Source organism: Serinus canaria, chromosome 8 (genome assembly GCF_022539315.1).
Source record: "Serinus canaria isolate serCan28SL12 chromosome 8, serCan2020, whole genome shotgun sequence".
NCBI lineage: Eukaryota > Metazoa > Chordata > Aves > Passeriformes > Fringillidae > Serinus > Serinus canaria.
In genome coordinates, this window is record NC_066322.1 from 13,186,553 (window position 1) to 13,202,466 (window position 15,914).

The window sequence follows — 15,914 nt, forward strand, 5'->3', positions numbered from 1 at the left end:
TTCAAATCCAGGCTTTACAGGAAGGCTGGATTTTCTCAGCAGGTCTTTTTTCCAGGCTTTGGTTTGGCTTAAATTGCTAACTCATTAGATCTCAGAACGTAATAATGTATGGCTTGTGAGGTGAATTTGAAACTAAGAATTTAAATACATGCCTTCAAATTTATATACTGTGGCATTTCTTTGTGCATGCTTATGTATCAAAACACCCCTAAAATAAGATCTCTGTTCTCTATTATATATGTAAGTTTTGCAGGAAAACACAGCATTTAGCTAGTATCTGATGTCTTCATACATCTGTAACTGCATTGAATGACAGCAGCAGAGGTTTAGTGAATATTCATACAAAAGCAAAACCACATCTCACATGGCAGTTGTAGACCATTAGGAGTACAGCTGTAAAGACAGCTACTTACTCTGGGTAATGAGGTTCAGGAATTTTTCAGTGTAAGTCATCACATGAAGTGCATTCATCCCGTATTCCCCTATCTTTTCCCTCAGAGTGCAGCTCACCCAGGGTGAATAAGGAACAAGGAGACCATATGGAGGATGTGGTGCTGCAGCTCGGAGTTTACGTGCCTCGAGTGGTGTTTAAGCAGGTTGCTGCAGGCGATATGCAGGAACATGCCATCATGCTGGCTTTCAAGTGTTTAATCAATATGCTGAAAGAGAAATATCATCACAACTGGCTTGAAAGTTTCAAAACATACCAAGATAGTTTTTTTAATGTATCAACAATGTTACTAAAAAATTAATTTTACTTACTAAATGTGGATTTATACATTTTTTTTAATAGTGAATTACATGTGACTGTGTTTGCATTTCGCCCTACTCAAGGAAACACTACTTTCACAAAAATACAGCATTAGGAATAACCAAAATTATCTTGATAGGTTTTTTTCTGGCTATACATTAATCCATACCTTTTTTAAATCAGCATGATGTTTCTTTCATGTTACTTATTATCTTTGACAAAGTGGTGTATGCAAAAGAAAAGCATTTGAAGGATACATTGCAATGCAGACATTTTTTCATACATAAATTATTTTTGCAAACTGCAAGAACCACTTGTTAAGGATGTGTTTGTATCTTTCTGTGTCAGATGTGACTTGCCCACAGAGATGACCTCTTCCCTCAGTCAGTTGGCTTGATCCATGCAGTGCTAATGTCTTTCCAGAATCTGTTTCTCAGATCCCAGTGTTTCACTTTCTGGTCCAGTCATGGTACACTGTGGTTTTCATTTTAGTGCTGGAGTATTTGTTCAAGTCCATAGATTGTGCGTTTTTAATCTTCCTTAGAACAATGGTGAATAATGGCCCTTGGCAGGAGATAATGAAATTTTCTTAATTTATAGTTTCAAGCAGAAGCTTCAATTGAAAATGGCATCCTATGGCCTGCAGACATAGCTCTAGTGCAAGTTTCAGGGGAGCTGTAATAATAATGCGGTGCCAGCAGTGACGAGGAATGATAGGACAGTGAAGAAGCAATTTAAGAAAGAAAAGAGAATGTACCAAAGCTTTATTGTAGCATATCTAATGATCTGCTGAAGATGCCGAATAGCTTTGGGAGCATGACAGGAGAAACTAATGTTATCTTGCCAAAACAGAAGCCCCTGCTTAATCAGCAGAACAAGATTATTGATTAAAACACCTCGCACAATAGATTGCACATGGAATCTCATCTCCATACACTGCACATGAAAAAGTGCAATAATAAGCATAAGGTAATAATAATAATAAAAAAAAAAAAAGCAAAAGCAATTTGTTGGGAATTGTACAAGTCAAGATTAGAGTTGAAATACAAACAAATTATCATGGAAAATACAGGTGTCCTTATAGCTGAGCAGAGACGATGGAAGCAGCAGAGACAGGGCTACATCATGAGCAGAAGATAATACCAGCCCTGCTGGAGCTGCTTTACTTTCCTTTTTTTTTCTGTATTCATCTGAAATGTGAAAGGCCATTCCTCATTTGCACGGTCTTCTTCCTGAGGTGAAAGGAGTTCAGACATTATACTGTAACTGTTAATTAAACACTCCATTTGATTTTTAGATTACTCTAAGTGATGCATGTGCATTATGAAGACGTAACCTTTCTTCATTCATACTAAAATACAGAAGAAACCTGTGTCAGAGTACACAATTGCTCCTTGCATTCATGAGAATAGTGAGAATTCCTGCGTTTCCCCTTCCAAAACTGTTGTCGCTGCTAGCACAAGAAACCTGAATTATCATTCTTTCATCACTACAGTTAGTCTTTTCCTAACTAGCATTTCAATTTTAATTCATACATTACCTTTCCTAAGTTAACTGTTACTGGCTTATACAGACTTCTTTGCTGATCTGCTGCATTTCCTTGTAAATGACAAAGTCATTGCATCTTTGTGAATATTATGAATTCTTCTTGAGTGTGAAGAAATTTCTCAGTGTGCAATCCTATGAATTTTAAGATTGTACATAATCCTCTGAAAATGTCTGTATTTTAACATATGCTGGGGAAGTATGCAGTTAGGTAGATTGCAGAACACTTAAATGGTATTTAAAACCTACAGAGACCTTAAACACTAGATTACAAACACTGAAACACCAGAGTATTTGTGATTTGTCTTCTTTACTTTGCAGAAATTACAGCTGGTTTGTATCACACCTTCATTAGAACAATTCTGAAAGAGTTTGAATAGAGAGACCAAATTAACAATATATCATGTAGAAAAAATAACTTTGGTTAAAATGAATGAGGGACTCCGAGTTATTCACCAGTTCAGGTTTTTGAGGTTTGGATTTTTTAATTTTTTTTTTCCTAATTTTGCAATTTCCAAGGCACTTTATTTCTACAATAGTCTTGTTTTGGAGAATCCTGTGACACAAAAGGTGTTTGCCCATTACAAAAAGAAATGGGTCACCAGATTTAAGGCTGTAACAGTGGAATATCCTCTTCTTCAAGCACAATGTTTCTAAATGTAAAAGTTTCTTAAAATACAAATTTCTGCTGTGGCAGTGATGAGGTAGCTTTGATAATCTGTAGCCATGTAGGATAATCTGCTGTCTAGTGCTATTTTGTGCAGAGTGGAGTCTCTTTTATCCAATGTGCTACAGAATTTGGGGCTTCTTGTCTTTAAGAAGCTCAACTGAAACCCTTACCAATTTGGAAAATGGATTTTTGCAGACAGTAGCAGAAGTATAGGCCAATAGCTAACAGAGAAGTATCCCTGGTTTTACAGAGAAAAACAGTGCAGCAGACAGAAGGCTTTAATTTATTCAGATAACAAATCACAGTAGTATAAATTTCCTGAATTACTTGTCTCAGAATTACCTCCACAAAATTCATCATTATTCTTCATCTCTTCTCTGTAACCCATGAATTAGGATTGACAGCTAAAATAGTTGCTGTTGGTTTTTCTTAAAAGTCTCACTCTAATGGAAATATGACCTCTAAATATGTAAAAAATTGTTACCTGAATGTCCACCTTTTAAACTGTGAATATCCTAAACAAGTGTCTTTAATTTGAAATCTTAGAAGTGTATGTAAATTACTCAGGTTTAATAAAATACAGCCAACAGTGCAGCAAAATCAGTGATTTGAATGTGCAAACCTATAACTTAAAGCACAAATACACTATTCATGTAGTTATTCAAGTAATTCCACTTCTTGGGGAAATGCTGGTGGGCCTGCTAGCACTGCTGTATACTGCAGCAGTGGATATAACTCATTGCTTTGTGACAATGGTCTTGGGCTTGGCCATAGGAGAGCAAAAGGTGACCATTTGAACAGCAGGTGAAATTTTTCATAAAAGAATTGTCAGAAGTTTTTGGATTGTTATCAATTTTCTGTAAACACCACTCAATGCCGGAAGTTTGACTGACACTTACTGTGCAAAGAAAAAAACCTGCTTTTTCTTCTGAACTATTATTACAAATCCTTTTGATAAAACCTAGCATGGAGTTCTTCTCAGTTTCCTGGCTGATGGCAGCATTATGTATCTTTTACTGGGAGAAAATGAAACTGAAGAAAACAGCTCTTCACAGGGAAATTAGTCTTTTTCTCACCGCTAAATATGACCTTGGTTAGCTTCATTCTCAAGCAATTTCTCCCAACATGTACTCGTTTATTTTGTAACAAATAAATAATTCTGTCTTAATTGCTGCTCATTTGAGTATAAAATAAAATTTTCATACAGCTCAAAGCTGTGGAAGCCATCATACTGAAGATGCACTAGGAGAAGTCTTATAGGAATTACTTTGGCGTCAGCATAAGATTTTTGCGAAAGAAATGCAAATTTAAAGAAATTTGCTACAAAATCTTACATCCCAGATTTTCTCATGCTGGTTAGTGTACCTGAGGTGTGGCGCAGGTTGCAAAGAGGCCTGTGAGGTTTGGGGCCACATTGCCTTCTCCTGCTTCTACAGTCTTCATCTACACAGCAGCAGCAGCAGCACCATGTCCTCCATGGGAGGGGCTGGGTGCACATTTTCACATTTCACACACTGAGTACAGTGGTTTTCTCAGCAAGCTGGGTGCACATTTCACCACTTCAGCCTGGCTCTGAAGCCACTGGCTGTGTGAGAATCGTTCTCTGACGTCTTGAGGAGCTGCTGCACTGACTGACTGAACCTTTGGGGTGGGAGTGGGGTGGCATTATTTGTGCAAGAGCTGTGCTGGGGACCTGGCTTTGCCCTCTGAGAAAGGTGGCAGATGAATTCCCACCACCTATCTGTATCCATGGCTGTGTATATATCAGAAATTCCTGACTATTTCCAATCAGTAATGCAATTATGTGACTTATGATATTAGAAATAAGCAACTTTAAAAAAAATTTAAAAAAAATTAAAAAGAGGAAAAAGAAAAGAAGAGTTAACTGATCAACTTAGACAGCTTTTGTCTCTGAGTTTGCTCAGCAGAGAGGCACAGCGTGTCCTGACTGGCTCTGTGCTATTTTGATTACTGTATAAAAAAGGAAGTAATTTATAATAGAGTTCTTTGAATATCTTTGCTCTACCTTTTATGAGGTAGCATGAATTATTCTAATAGCTGTTGGTGCTGTACAGCTGGGGAAAGCCACTGATACAAGGCAGATTATTTTAGCTCAGGTTATGTGGTATTCAGGAGTATGGGAAGAAGTAGGGCAATAGAGAAGGTGATGTACAGCTGGAGTCAAAGGCTAGTCTATTACTTCAGTTCAGACTTCTGTTATTCAGTTTGCTGACAAACAAAACCAACCCCTGAGAAGATCAGCCAAGCTCTTTCCCTGTTAGTCACCAAACTCCCTGACCTTGCCATTTTTTTCTTCTTCTTCCTTGTGACTGTTTTCCTGTATTACATTTTGACCATCTCTACAAGGTTAGGTGACTGTTCACTTTTAACTTTCAAGCTAATATTTGGGGTTTTGGGTTTGTTGGTTTGGTTTTTTGTTCTGGAAAAAAAAAAGTAGTCTAAAATTTATTATTATTATTATTATTATTATTATTATTATTATTATTATTATTATTATTATTATTACCCTTCAAAAACATGAAGTTCAGTAGATCCTCACAATTAGAGGCATTGTAATAAAGTTTTCTTTGTATGAAAATGCATTTTCTTTCATTGTTAAGCAAATAATTGTTATGTCTCAGTCTCCTCAAAAATACATCTGAATTAATTTTCTTTACTGCTTCCTGTAGCCTAACAGAGTCCACCAATTGCTCCTAAAATAATTAAAATGGAAATGCTAATATATTCTTTGTCTACAATAGCTCTTCTAACCAAAATAATTTCCTCAAATCACAAGAAGAATCTCCCTGAGATGTAAAGCCATTCAGCAGGATGTATGTCTATAAAGATGGAAGGAATTACTCGTTGTTATTATACGTTATTCAAAATTGCACTTTTTTCAATCATGTCATCTTTGCATTTTATTTTCATTTTAGTGAGCAGTAGTATCAAATCAGTCTAAACTTGGTGCTTGATACAGATGTCTCTGCCAGTGGGAACAGTTAAGATAGCATCGATCCCCAAATTTTTAAGTATAGAGCCTGAACTAAAATATTGTCCTGAAGTCTTCTTTTGGACTTTGGCTAATTAGTATTAATTAACTTTGTTGTCTTATGGATTGAACTGCCCAAGTGTGAAGAGAGTTAGCACTGAATGTAGTCCTTTAGTATGAACTAGCAAATTAAATGTAATTTTGAATTAATTAGCTTGCTTTCTTTTCCCATTACAGGTGCAACAACCGAACACAGTGTATAGTAGTTACTGGGTCAGATGTGTTTCCTGATCCTTGTCCTGGAACATACAAATATCTAGAAGTTCAGTATGAATGCGTTCCTTACAGTAAGTATAATCTTTTTATTCTTGCTCACTTCCTCTGGCCCTCACAATTGAAGCTGGAGTGCTGTTACATGGAAAAGAGGCATATGTTTATGGCCCATGGACCCATTATGCATGCAAAGCACTTGCAGACTAGGGCCTCCAATTAGCTTCACAAAGTGTGGAAGGAAGCCATGGTGTGATGCTGGCCAAGTGTCTGTCTGTGTTCTTAAGTGTTTGGCTTTTAAGGCTACTGTTTTTCCAGAAAACAAACTCAAATTAGCTATTCAATAGGCCAGATAGAAATTTGTACTTTTGCCCGCAACCAGTTGCTGACAAATTGGCTTGGCTCACAGACTTGTAAAGCAGGAATTGACTTCAGTTTTAATCATGATCTACTTGAAAGGCTACCTGCTGCTGTGGTGACTTTGGGTGCACAGCAAAACCCAGCGCTGACATTCAGAGGCAAGTGACCCAGTTGGGGGACATTGTAAAAGGATTTTGTGCTTCGTTATAAATGAATGCAGATTCAGAGTGAATAATTCATTTAATAAGGTACTCACACTGTGTTCTTTAAAAGCAAAGGGGAAAAGAGTGAGAAAGAAATGTTTGCTTTTAATTGAAAGACAAAATATCAGTCGTGTCTTGAATCAGCTAGCAAAATAGAGTTTTTCACTGAAAACAAAGTAAATAGTGAACTCACGATGAGATAGAAAAATGTGAAGTTCTCGCTACTTCAGCAGTTTTGTACAATATTTTTTATAATGCCAAAATTCAGTAGCTTTAGACATACTTCTTATTTCCTTGCAATAATTAATGCTTTTTTTTATTGACATGCATGCATGTTCATGAAAGTTCTGCAGATTCGACACTTTTAACTGGTTTTGCTTTCTCGTAAGGTCATTCTTTGCAGTGACTTCTCTCTCATCCCGTAACTCAACAGAGAAATAGCTGTGCTTGCAATGGAATTTGAGCAGTGCACTGATCATTCCCTTGAGTTATTATTAGGCGTGAATTTCTTGATCTGCAGTAATTCTTAACCAAAGTCGTATTTTCTGTTGGTACAGGAAACAGGCCAAGTCTGAGATGCAAAAACACTCTGGTGACAGTATATACTGAAAAAGGAAGGAAATGAGTTCTGGCATAAGCAAAGCCATGCCAAAACTGTCCATACTGTTTCCTGCAAAATTTAGAATTCTGAAACTGAAATACTACTCCGTACTGCTTCACCATACTGAACCTTCACTGTTGTTAAAGGCCAAGCACAGATCATCTGTTTTTTCTTCATTTCTGCTGTGTCATTGTGAAATGGTTGCTTGCTGATTTTCTTCCCTGTACCATTTGTAGGTTTGGAAGCCTACTGCAAACAGTGATCCCTAGTGCCATTCCTCCTGTGTGTAGTATTGGTGGCTTGTTGTAACTTTTCTTCTTGTGCCACTTTTGAGGAGTGATGTCTTACCCAAATCTAACCAAAGTTTTGTTCCACAAAGACCACTTCTGCTTTAGCACTATTTTCATTTCCAAATTCTCAGAAAGAGGGCAGTGCATCTGATTCCAAAACCTGAGGTCAGTCAAGTGACAAGAAGTTACTTTTCCAGTTCCAGTAGGCTAGCTCATAGAGGAAAAAATGTAATGCAAATAATGTTCAAACATAATTTCTTGTGCTGTTTTAGGAAGAGAAGTGTGGATATGTCCTACTGATTGGGTATTGCTATCTCCAGGAATCTTTTCTTTTCCAGTTTCAGAAGTATAGTGCCACAGCCCGGCCTACCCTGTACTCTAACTTGTAGTTACTTTAATTTTAAAGTGTTTGTTTTTGTCACTTGCATTGGCCTACCCTCTGAACTCTGTAATTCTGTGTCTATCATAATTCAGGATTCTGGATACTTTCCTGTTTTTCAAAGTCTATAAGTTTTGGAGTTTGTCAACTGCAGCATGTACAGCGATGACACTACCCAATTCCAGAACTGTAAGATGCATCACCTGTCATTACCAGCAGTCATGAAAAAGATTGCCAGTTACTAAAATGAGTTTTGAAGATTGGTTTCAAATCACATTGTGCTTCACTAGCCATTTTGATTGTTGACTCTCTTTCTTCCCTGTCCCACAAAGCCTATCTTGTTATTTTTCCAAGTCTTTTTTTTGATGCCTGCTAAACTCCAGTTACCAAATCTAAATTTTATTTCCTTATTTGTTCCAGAGCTCCTTATCTAAATTTACAGAATGACTGAAATAATTAGATTTGCAAATAGCAGCTGTATCAGTGTAAGAGACTTCTTAAGAAGGTAGGATAAGCTTTTGTGGGCCCAGGAATGGAGGAGTTTAGTGATCACAGCACTTCTAACCAAAGTTCATTTATTTCATGAATTTCATTTTCAGTTACTGCATGACTGAAAAATTTGCAACACTCACTGTGGTAGCTTTCAGTTCATGGGAAATGACAATTTTAATAGGTTTTGTGGTGAGAGGTGAGAGTTCTTACGACTGGAGTTATTGTCACCCTTGTACAGAATGCAGTTTATGAGCTCCTCTATGTCTTGCTGGCCTCCAGAAATACATAGCTGCTTTGCTTATAGAAAAGTACTTAATTTTGCAAATTTAATTAAGTTTGAAAGTACTTAATAAATGCTTCCTTTTTTGCATCTCAAAGTGAAAAAAACAAAACAACAAATTTTCAGATACTCAGTTGGATCTCGAACAAAAATTCCAGACAAATTTGATAGACATTGCTTTGTCCTGAAATAGTAAGAGTGCTATCAATTAAATTACAAAGGGATTGGGAGTACTATACTGGAAATTTCTCTCACTTAGGTTTCACGATGTGTGTTGGCACTTTGACTAACAGAAGCCAGCCCTTTTATAAAGAACTTCAAAAGTGCCATTTTGTATATCTGTGCATTTTTATTTTTTGCCTATTTTGGACTCAGGAATTCAATAGAAAACATTTTAAAGTGTTTTATTCTCTCTCTCTGTGTATTGATTGGACTTTGCAGCATTTGTTTATTTCAATAAGCCCATCTGTCCCTGAAAAATGTACAGCTGTACACCAATGCATGCAGAGCAGACATGCCAGTAATGATTTTAGTTATCCCTATCTTTTCCCCTGTATCTTATTACTAACTCTAAGCAGGTACAGTATCAATATTGCTCTTTGGTGAGAAATAAGCACATGCATAGAAGTTCACAAACAGAATCATCTGAAAGTCATTAATACTAATGGTGAAACCCAAGAATTCACCTCAGAATACATCTTCTGTTTACTCGGGTATATCCAGAATTACAAATTACAGAAAAATAAATATTTTACCTAAAGATGTATAACAGTACAAAGGCTAGGAAAACTACTGCTCATTTTGAAAATATTGACACCCTCTGGTTCCCCAATAAAGTTTTGGAATTGTTTCCTGAAGAAACACTCGATCAGATCAGCCAATATCATTTCCAGAATAATCATATGTAATTTTATTAAATGAAACTGAAAATTCAAAACTTTATATGAAACATATGAAGGCATTTTTCAGGATAATGTAATACTGAAAATGTAATAGCTGTGCAAATAGTTTTGATACACTTCCCTGGTTTCAGCAGCTACTGTTACACAGCTTGGTACATCTGTCATTTTCCAGGTCATTTTATGAAACCAAGGGAGCATACTTCAAAGGCCACAGAGTATATGAAATAGGTTTTATTGCAAATAATTATTGAAAAGCTATTTACTAGCTGGGCTTCAGCTATATATCTTTTTGTAACTTCCTTAAAATTTCCTGGGGGAAAAATTGCTATAGTAATATAACTTTATTAATTGGGTTCAGTTTATGTTTCCCATGTATGGTGGCAGGATGGATGTTTATTTTAAACACAATACTGTCCTTGCATACTAGCTTGCTGTTTCGGGCTTAATCGATGATGCTGGAGAATATCTGAATGAGCTAATTGTTAATTTTTTCTTCTCTTTTCCTCTTGCTTACTGTGCTTTTGCTTCTTTTTTTCTAGATGTTTTTGCTTATTTCTTCTAGTCTGATTTTGCAGTTATAGACTAAGAAGTGGCAAAAGTTCTCGAGATTAACATTCAGGAAAACAAATAAAATACAGCCTAAGGAGACCCAAAGTGTGCAAGCTGCTTTCTTTACAAGAAAGAAAAGCAGGGAAATGTCTGGGGCAAAGATGGGGGAGGTTTAATAATACGTATGCAAACCTATATAATTAATGTACTGAATTTTGATTTCTAATTATCAATTAATGTAATATGTATATGTGCACTTGCACATATGTGATAAATTAATATGTTGCTTAAAAACCAACTTGATTAGCATTATGCTTTTAGAAGAAGAAGAGTATATATAGCATGTATTAGTAAAGTAATTCATTATTTATTCAGGTTCACTAAGTGAAACTACATGTCAACATATCTGTATTCCCTCCTTAATCTACTGAAATGATTGATCCATGTTCATTTGCGTAACCATAGAATCTCTCTCCTGCTAGGTTATCCTGTTGTCTGTTTCTCTTTATCCAATATAGTGCAGTTCTTATTCTCCCTATATTTAGCGTCTGTTACTAATTTAATCTTTTAGTCTAATAGTCAATTTATGTTAATCTTCTTTCTTTTTTCCTTGCACTTTTTTATTTTCTTCCGATGCTTAAAATAGAAGTGGAGCAAAAAGGTAAATAACGTATACAGTCCAAACCCCAGCTCCTTGTTATGTGCCTTATGGATGTTAACCTCTTCCCTTCCCCTCCCCACAACACTCTTATATTATGATAATCAGCAGGATCTCATAAGTACACCTCATAAAGAAGTCGACTGTTTGCAATAAAGTGACTTGGCTGCTTAAAGTAGGTGGCGGGGTATAGTGTCTGAAGTTCTTGGGCTGGAGGGAAGACTCCCTTGCTTTTTTCTCTCCCTTTCTCTTTGTCTTTCTTTCCCTCTCTTTCTCTCACCCTTGGGTAAATTCTTGTTAATCAAGTGTCATCTTGCCTGGCTTCCAGAACCCTCTCCATAGCATGCCATGGTTACAGGGTTTCCTGGTCTGTTTCATTCATTGCTTTGGTTGTGTTTTGTTTTCTCTGCTCCTAATTGCTTTCTCTATATACCTGATGATTTGTTTTGTTCCTTTATTTTTAATCGAGGCACCTCCTTTTTCAGCCTCACCACTTCTTAAAGTTCTAAACAAGTCGATGCGATTTTTTTGGACTGAAATGACCTAGCACTCTGCTGCACACCAGTAAAAAGCTCTGGAGCGTTAATGTGTACTCGCTAAAAGTCTGAAACGAAAATGCAAGAGTAGCTCTACATTTTCAGCTGTCTGTGTATGCCATTGAGCCTTGGTCTGTACTAGTGAAAACAGTTCCCATCCACTTTCCATACTGGTACAGCAAGAACATGGTAACTTTAAGAAAAGTGGATGATAAAGGGTGATAATTGCATTAATTACAACATGAGGTATAATCTAGTGCCAATTAAATTGATTTTTTTTTCTTCCTGACACAGTCATTATGATTTACCTACCTTTTTGGTTTATTCTTTTTCTTTTTTTTTTAATTTGTATTATGAGACTGTCTTAATTTGACAAAATTCTTGTCTTACTTCTCTCTGTGACTGTTAGTTTTTGTTTGCCCGGGGACGTTGAAAGCAATTGTGGACTCACCGTATTTATATGAAGCTGAACAAAAAGCAGGTGCTTGGTGCAAAGATCCTCTCCAGGCTGCAGATAAAATATACTTCATGCCATGGACTCCGTATCGCACGGATACTTTGATAGAATATGCTTCTTTAGAGGACTTCCAGAACGGACGCCAGCAGACGACGTACAAACTCCCAAACCGAGTGGATGGTACTGGATTTGTAGTGTATGACGGAGCTGTCTTTTTCAACAAGGAAAGAACTCGGAACATAGTAAAATTTGACTTGAGGACTAGAATTAAGAGCGGGGAGGCCATAATCAATTATGCTAATTACCATGACACCTCTCCCTACCGATGGGGAGGAAAGACTGATATTGACTTGGCAGTTGATGAAAACGGCTTGTGGGTAATTTATGCTACGGAACAAAACAATGGGATGATAGTAATCAGCCAGCTGAACCCCTACACTCTGCGCTTCGAAGCCACCTGGGAAACGACCTACGACAAGCGGGCAGCATCCAATGCTTTCATGATATGCGGTGTCCTGTACGTGGTGCGGTCGGTGTACCAGGACAACGAGAGCGAGACCGGCAGGAACGCCATCGATTACATCTACAACACCAGGCTAAGCAGAGGCGAGCACGTGGACATTCCTTTTCCCAACCAGTACCAGTACATCGCCGCAGTGGATTACAACCCCAGAGACAACCAGCTGTATGTGTGGAATAACAACTTCATTCTGCGATACTCCTTGGAGTTTGGCCCGCCTGATCCTGCCCAAGGTAAGGATTTCTTTTTTGATCTCTTGGTGTTTCCATTCAGACAAATAAGTTATGATATTTTTGGTCTTTGATTTAGCTTATGACAGAAAGGCGAGGAAGGGCTTTTTGTCTGTGCTGTGCTAAGCTGAGCAGCATTACAGTGGTGCAAGTCAAATTTGCAGAACCTGTGAAGAGAAAGAATTATTGCATTTGGTTTACCCGCTCGTGCTGTTCTTTTTTTTCCTTTTTTTTTTCTTTTTTTTATCTTTTTTAAATGCAAGTGCGTAGCTTTTCTGCGGTTGAGAATGAGTTGGGGAATTATTTACTTTGTACCACCAGTCAGTTTGACTCCAATAGCTAAACTGAGTTGGAGTTGCTTCATGCTGAGCCAGAAGCCTGTACCCATCCACTCGGTGTTACCTGCCTTCTGAATTGATTGCAGCAGACACGCAGACCTTTTAACTTCTTGGCGCCAGCAGTGGAGAGCGATGTGTGCTGGGAGGTCCCAGAGGAGACATATGGGGTTAATGTGCAATACCAAGCATAAGTATTTTTCTGCAGCCTTATTTTCACAGTTTCTAATATTGGGTTAGACAAGATTGTCTGACATCTTTTTAGTGGATTTCTCAGTAAGCCCCTTACAATTGCATTCCAGCTTGCTAGAAGTTAGTACTACTTCCTAAAATGAAAGATACTAACTGTCAAAAGGGAAAAGAAAAACGGGGGGTCTTTAGATGCCAGAAATCCCTAAAAAGGACATGAACAGGCACAGCCACATATTATCATGTACAGAGGAGAGTAAATACCAGGAGAAGTGCTCTGTGGCGGGAGATATATGCAGCAAAAGCTGCTTTAGCAATGAAGGAAATACTTCACTTCTCTCATCTAACTGCTATGCATGTTTAGCAGCTGTTTTTTCTACTTCAAGAAAGTAGTAATAGTGGCTTCTCCACATGAAAAGTAGCTGTCCTGCTTCAGCTGATTCATGCACAGCAGTGCAAACTGTATTATGCGCACAATTATAATAGCACACGTATAGCATTTCCAGGTACAAAACTGCATGTGAGGCAGCAGAACAGGGTGGTGTAGAACCAATACATAAGTGGTCTCCAAAGCCATGGATGATCTGTCCAATCTCCTACAGACCTCCCTGGGAAGGAGGGAGTATTCCCTCCCGGGAATACCTGGCCGGGCTCAGGCAGGTTACAGGTGTTTGGGGAACTGGCCAGCTTTGCCCTGTGTACATTGAGGAAGACCATTCCTCAGGGAGGCTTTGGGCTGCTCTTAAAAGAGAGATAAACCACCTGTGTAATTAAAAAAAAATTAAAGCTTTGATATATTCTCATGCATGCCACTTTTCATTCAGTTCAGCTGAGACAAAGATGCATTTTAAATTCTTCAAAGCTTTAAGAGTAAGAGGAGAAGATGGAGGTGCAGGCTCTAAGTAGCTTTTGCAGTTCAGGCAGCTGCTGTGAGTGTGAAAAAAGCTAATCTTTAAGTCACTGCATAGAAGAAAAAGTGTAAAGGAAAAGCAGGGGCAGAAAAGGCTTTGTGGATTCCTTCATTCACTTTAGTAAACGTCCAAACGTCTCCAGTAAGACATTTCATAATGTTTTTATTATGAGAGAGTCTTCAGGATCATAAGTTATAGTGTATGTGTGGCCACATCCCGTCTTCTCTCAAAACCGGATTTGGGCATCCATCAGCACCCTTTTCTCTTCCTGAGTTCCTTGTTGGCATGCAAGGCAGGAGCAGAAATTGTTTATTCCAGCAAGACCTAGGCGAGAATGGGTCCAGGGCACACTGCAGGGTGCTTGCCTCTCCTCTGAGCTATTTGCCTATTCACCCATGAAGACAGAAAAGGAATATTTGAGTAAGTTACGAGTTTGGGTTTAAATGCATTAGGACATCAGTAAATATCTTTTGATTCTGGTATTTTTAAAATACAGATACTAAATGAAGACATTCATTTTATTTGAGCATGTGATGCATAAATTCACACATAGCATTTTCCTTAGATAAAGCCAGTACCCAATATATTAATTTTGTGTGGGTACATGTACATTGCAGATCTAAGAGTATGTTTCAGGTCATTTCCTCTTTTGCCTAAGCCAATTGCCTGTAGTTAGAAACTACTAAATGAAAGGAAAAATTATCTAGCATAATTGTCCTTGAGATGTACTGCTATAAAAACAAGGACAAATTCTTTATGGTATCTACTTCTATATTTATTTCTATTATATTTCCAGTTCCTCTTTGTTTCAATATAAATTCTGTATAAATTGCAGCTCAGTCCTTTGACTGTTATATAAAGGATTTACATGTGTAATACACATTTGGATTTTTTATCTCATATGGAATTAGATTAGCCTTTAAGCATGCTTAAAAACCAGCATTTTAACGCTTTTTTTATTCTAATTTGGTTTGGGTTTTTTGTGGTCAACTCAGATTTCTTAATCATCTACTCAACAACAGAGGAGTTACGATAACATTCTGTAAGTCACCTAGCACAGGAACTTTCTTTTAGTGTCCTTTGCAACAGTACTTTAATATCAACTATTTAATGGTGTCACAAGGTCAGTGTCTCAAAATTGGAAGTCATGGCCCTTTCTTTTCAAATGGTTAACTTGGGACCATTGTGGAAAACTCAGTAATCTGTGTTCCCTCCGTTGCCAAGTGAGAAATAATGATAGATAAGACACACACTGATTTTTTTAGTTTTTTCCCTATATATCTGTCTTGGCTATTAGTTTTTGTCACACCACAATGTCCAGCTACCAAGTGCTTCAAAAACACCAGTAGTCTTTCTTCCTACATGAAAGATGAATTTGTTGGACTTGAGTTGCACTTTCCCTTCAAATTTGCTCCCAGGGACAAAACTTGGGCTCATCCATATCCTGAAACTCCTGGCTTTGTTTTCTGTATGGCCTCCTTCATTTTTAAATCTCCCTGTTGAAACTTCTGAAATACCACTGCAATTAACCTAATGTTGACCTTGCTCATGCTGCAAACCTACCCCATTTTCCCTTCTTGTGCCTTTCCCAGTATCCTTATTTTCTTTAGTCTTCAGGAGAAACCCTTCAGATTTCTAAAACCATAGCTGCTGGAGACATACTGCTTTAGTACTCAGACAGTGGGGTCTGCTGCCCTTAGAACTCCTCCCTTAACCCTATTCTCTTTATGTTATTATCTTTCTGCTTCTCTTGGAAATTATGGTACACAGATGTATCATAGAATGATGGAAGGA

At 37.5% G+C, this 15,914-nt stretch overlaps 1 protein-coding gene across 13 annotated transcripts in view; it reads left to right on the top strand.

Annotated features, from left to right (window-relative positions):
- The window catches only part of ADGRL2 (adhesion G protein-coupled receptor L2), a 387,495-nt gene that overhangs the window by 328,628 nt on the left and 42,953 nt on the right, over positions 1-15,914 (top strand). For all 13 annotated transcript variants that reach the window (XM_050977761.1, XM_018912304.3, XM_050977757.1 and 10 more), the window contains 2 exons: positions 6,196-6,305; positions 11,888-12,688. In XM_050977761.1, the coding sequence (XP_050833718.1) occupies positions 6,196-6,305; positions 11,888-12,688 (911 nt within the window). The remainder of the gene's footprint in view (positions 1-6,195; positions 6,306-11,887; positions 12,689-15,914) is intronic.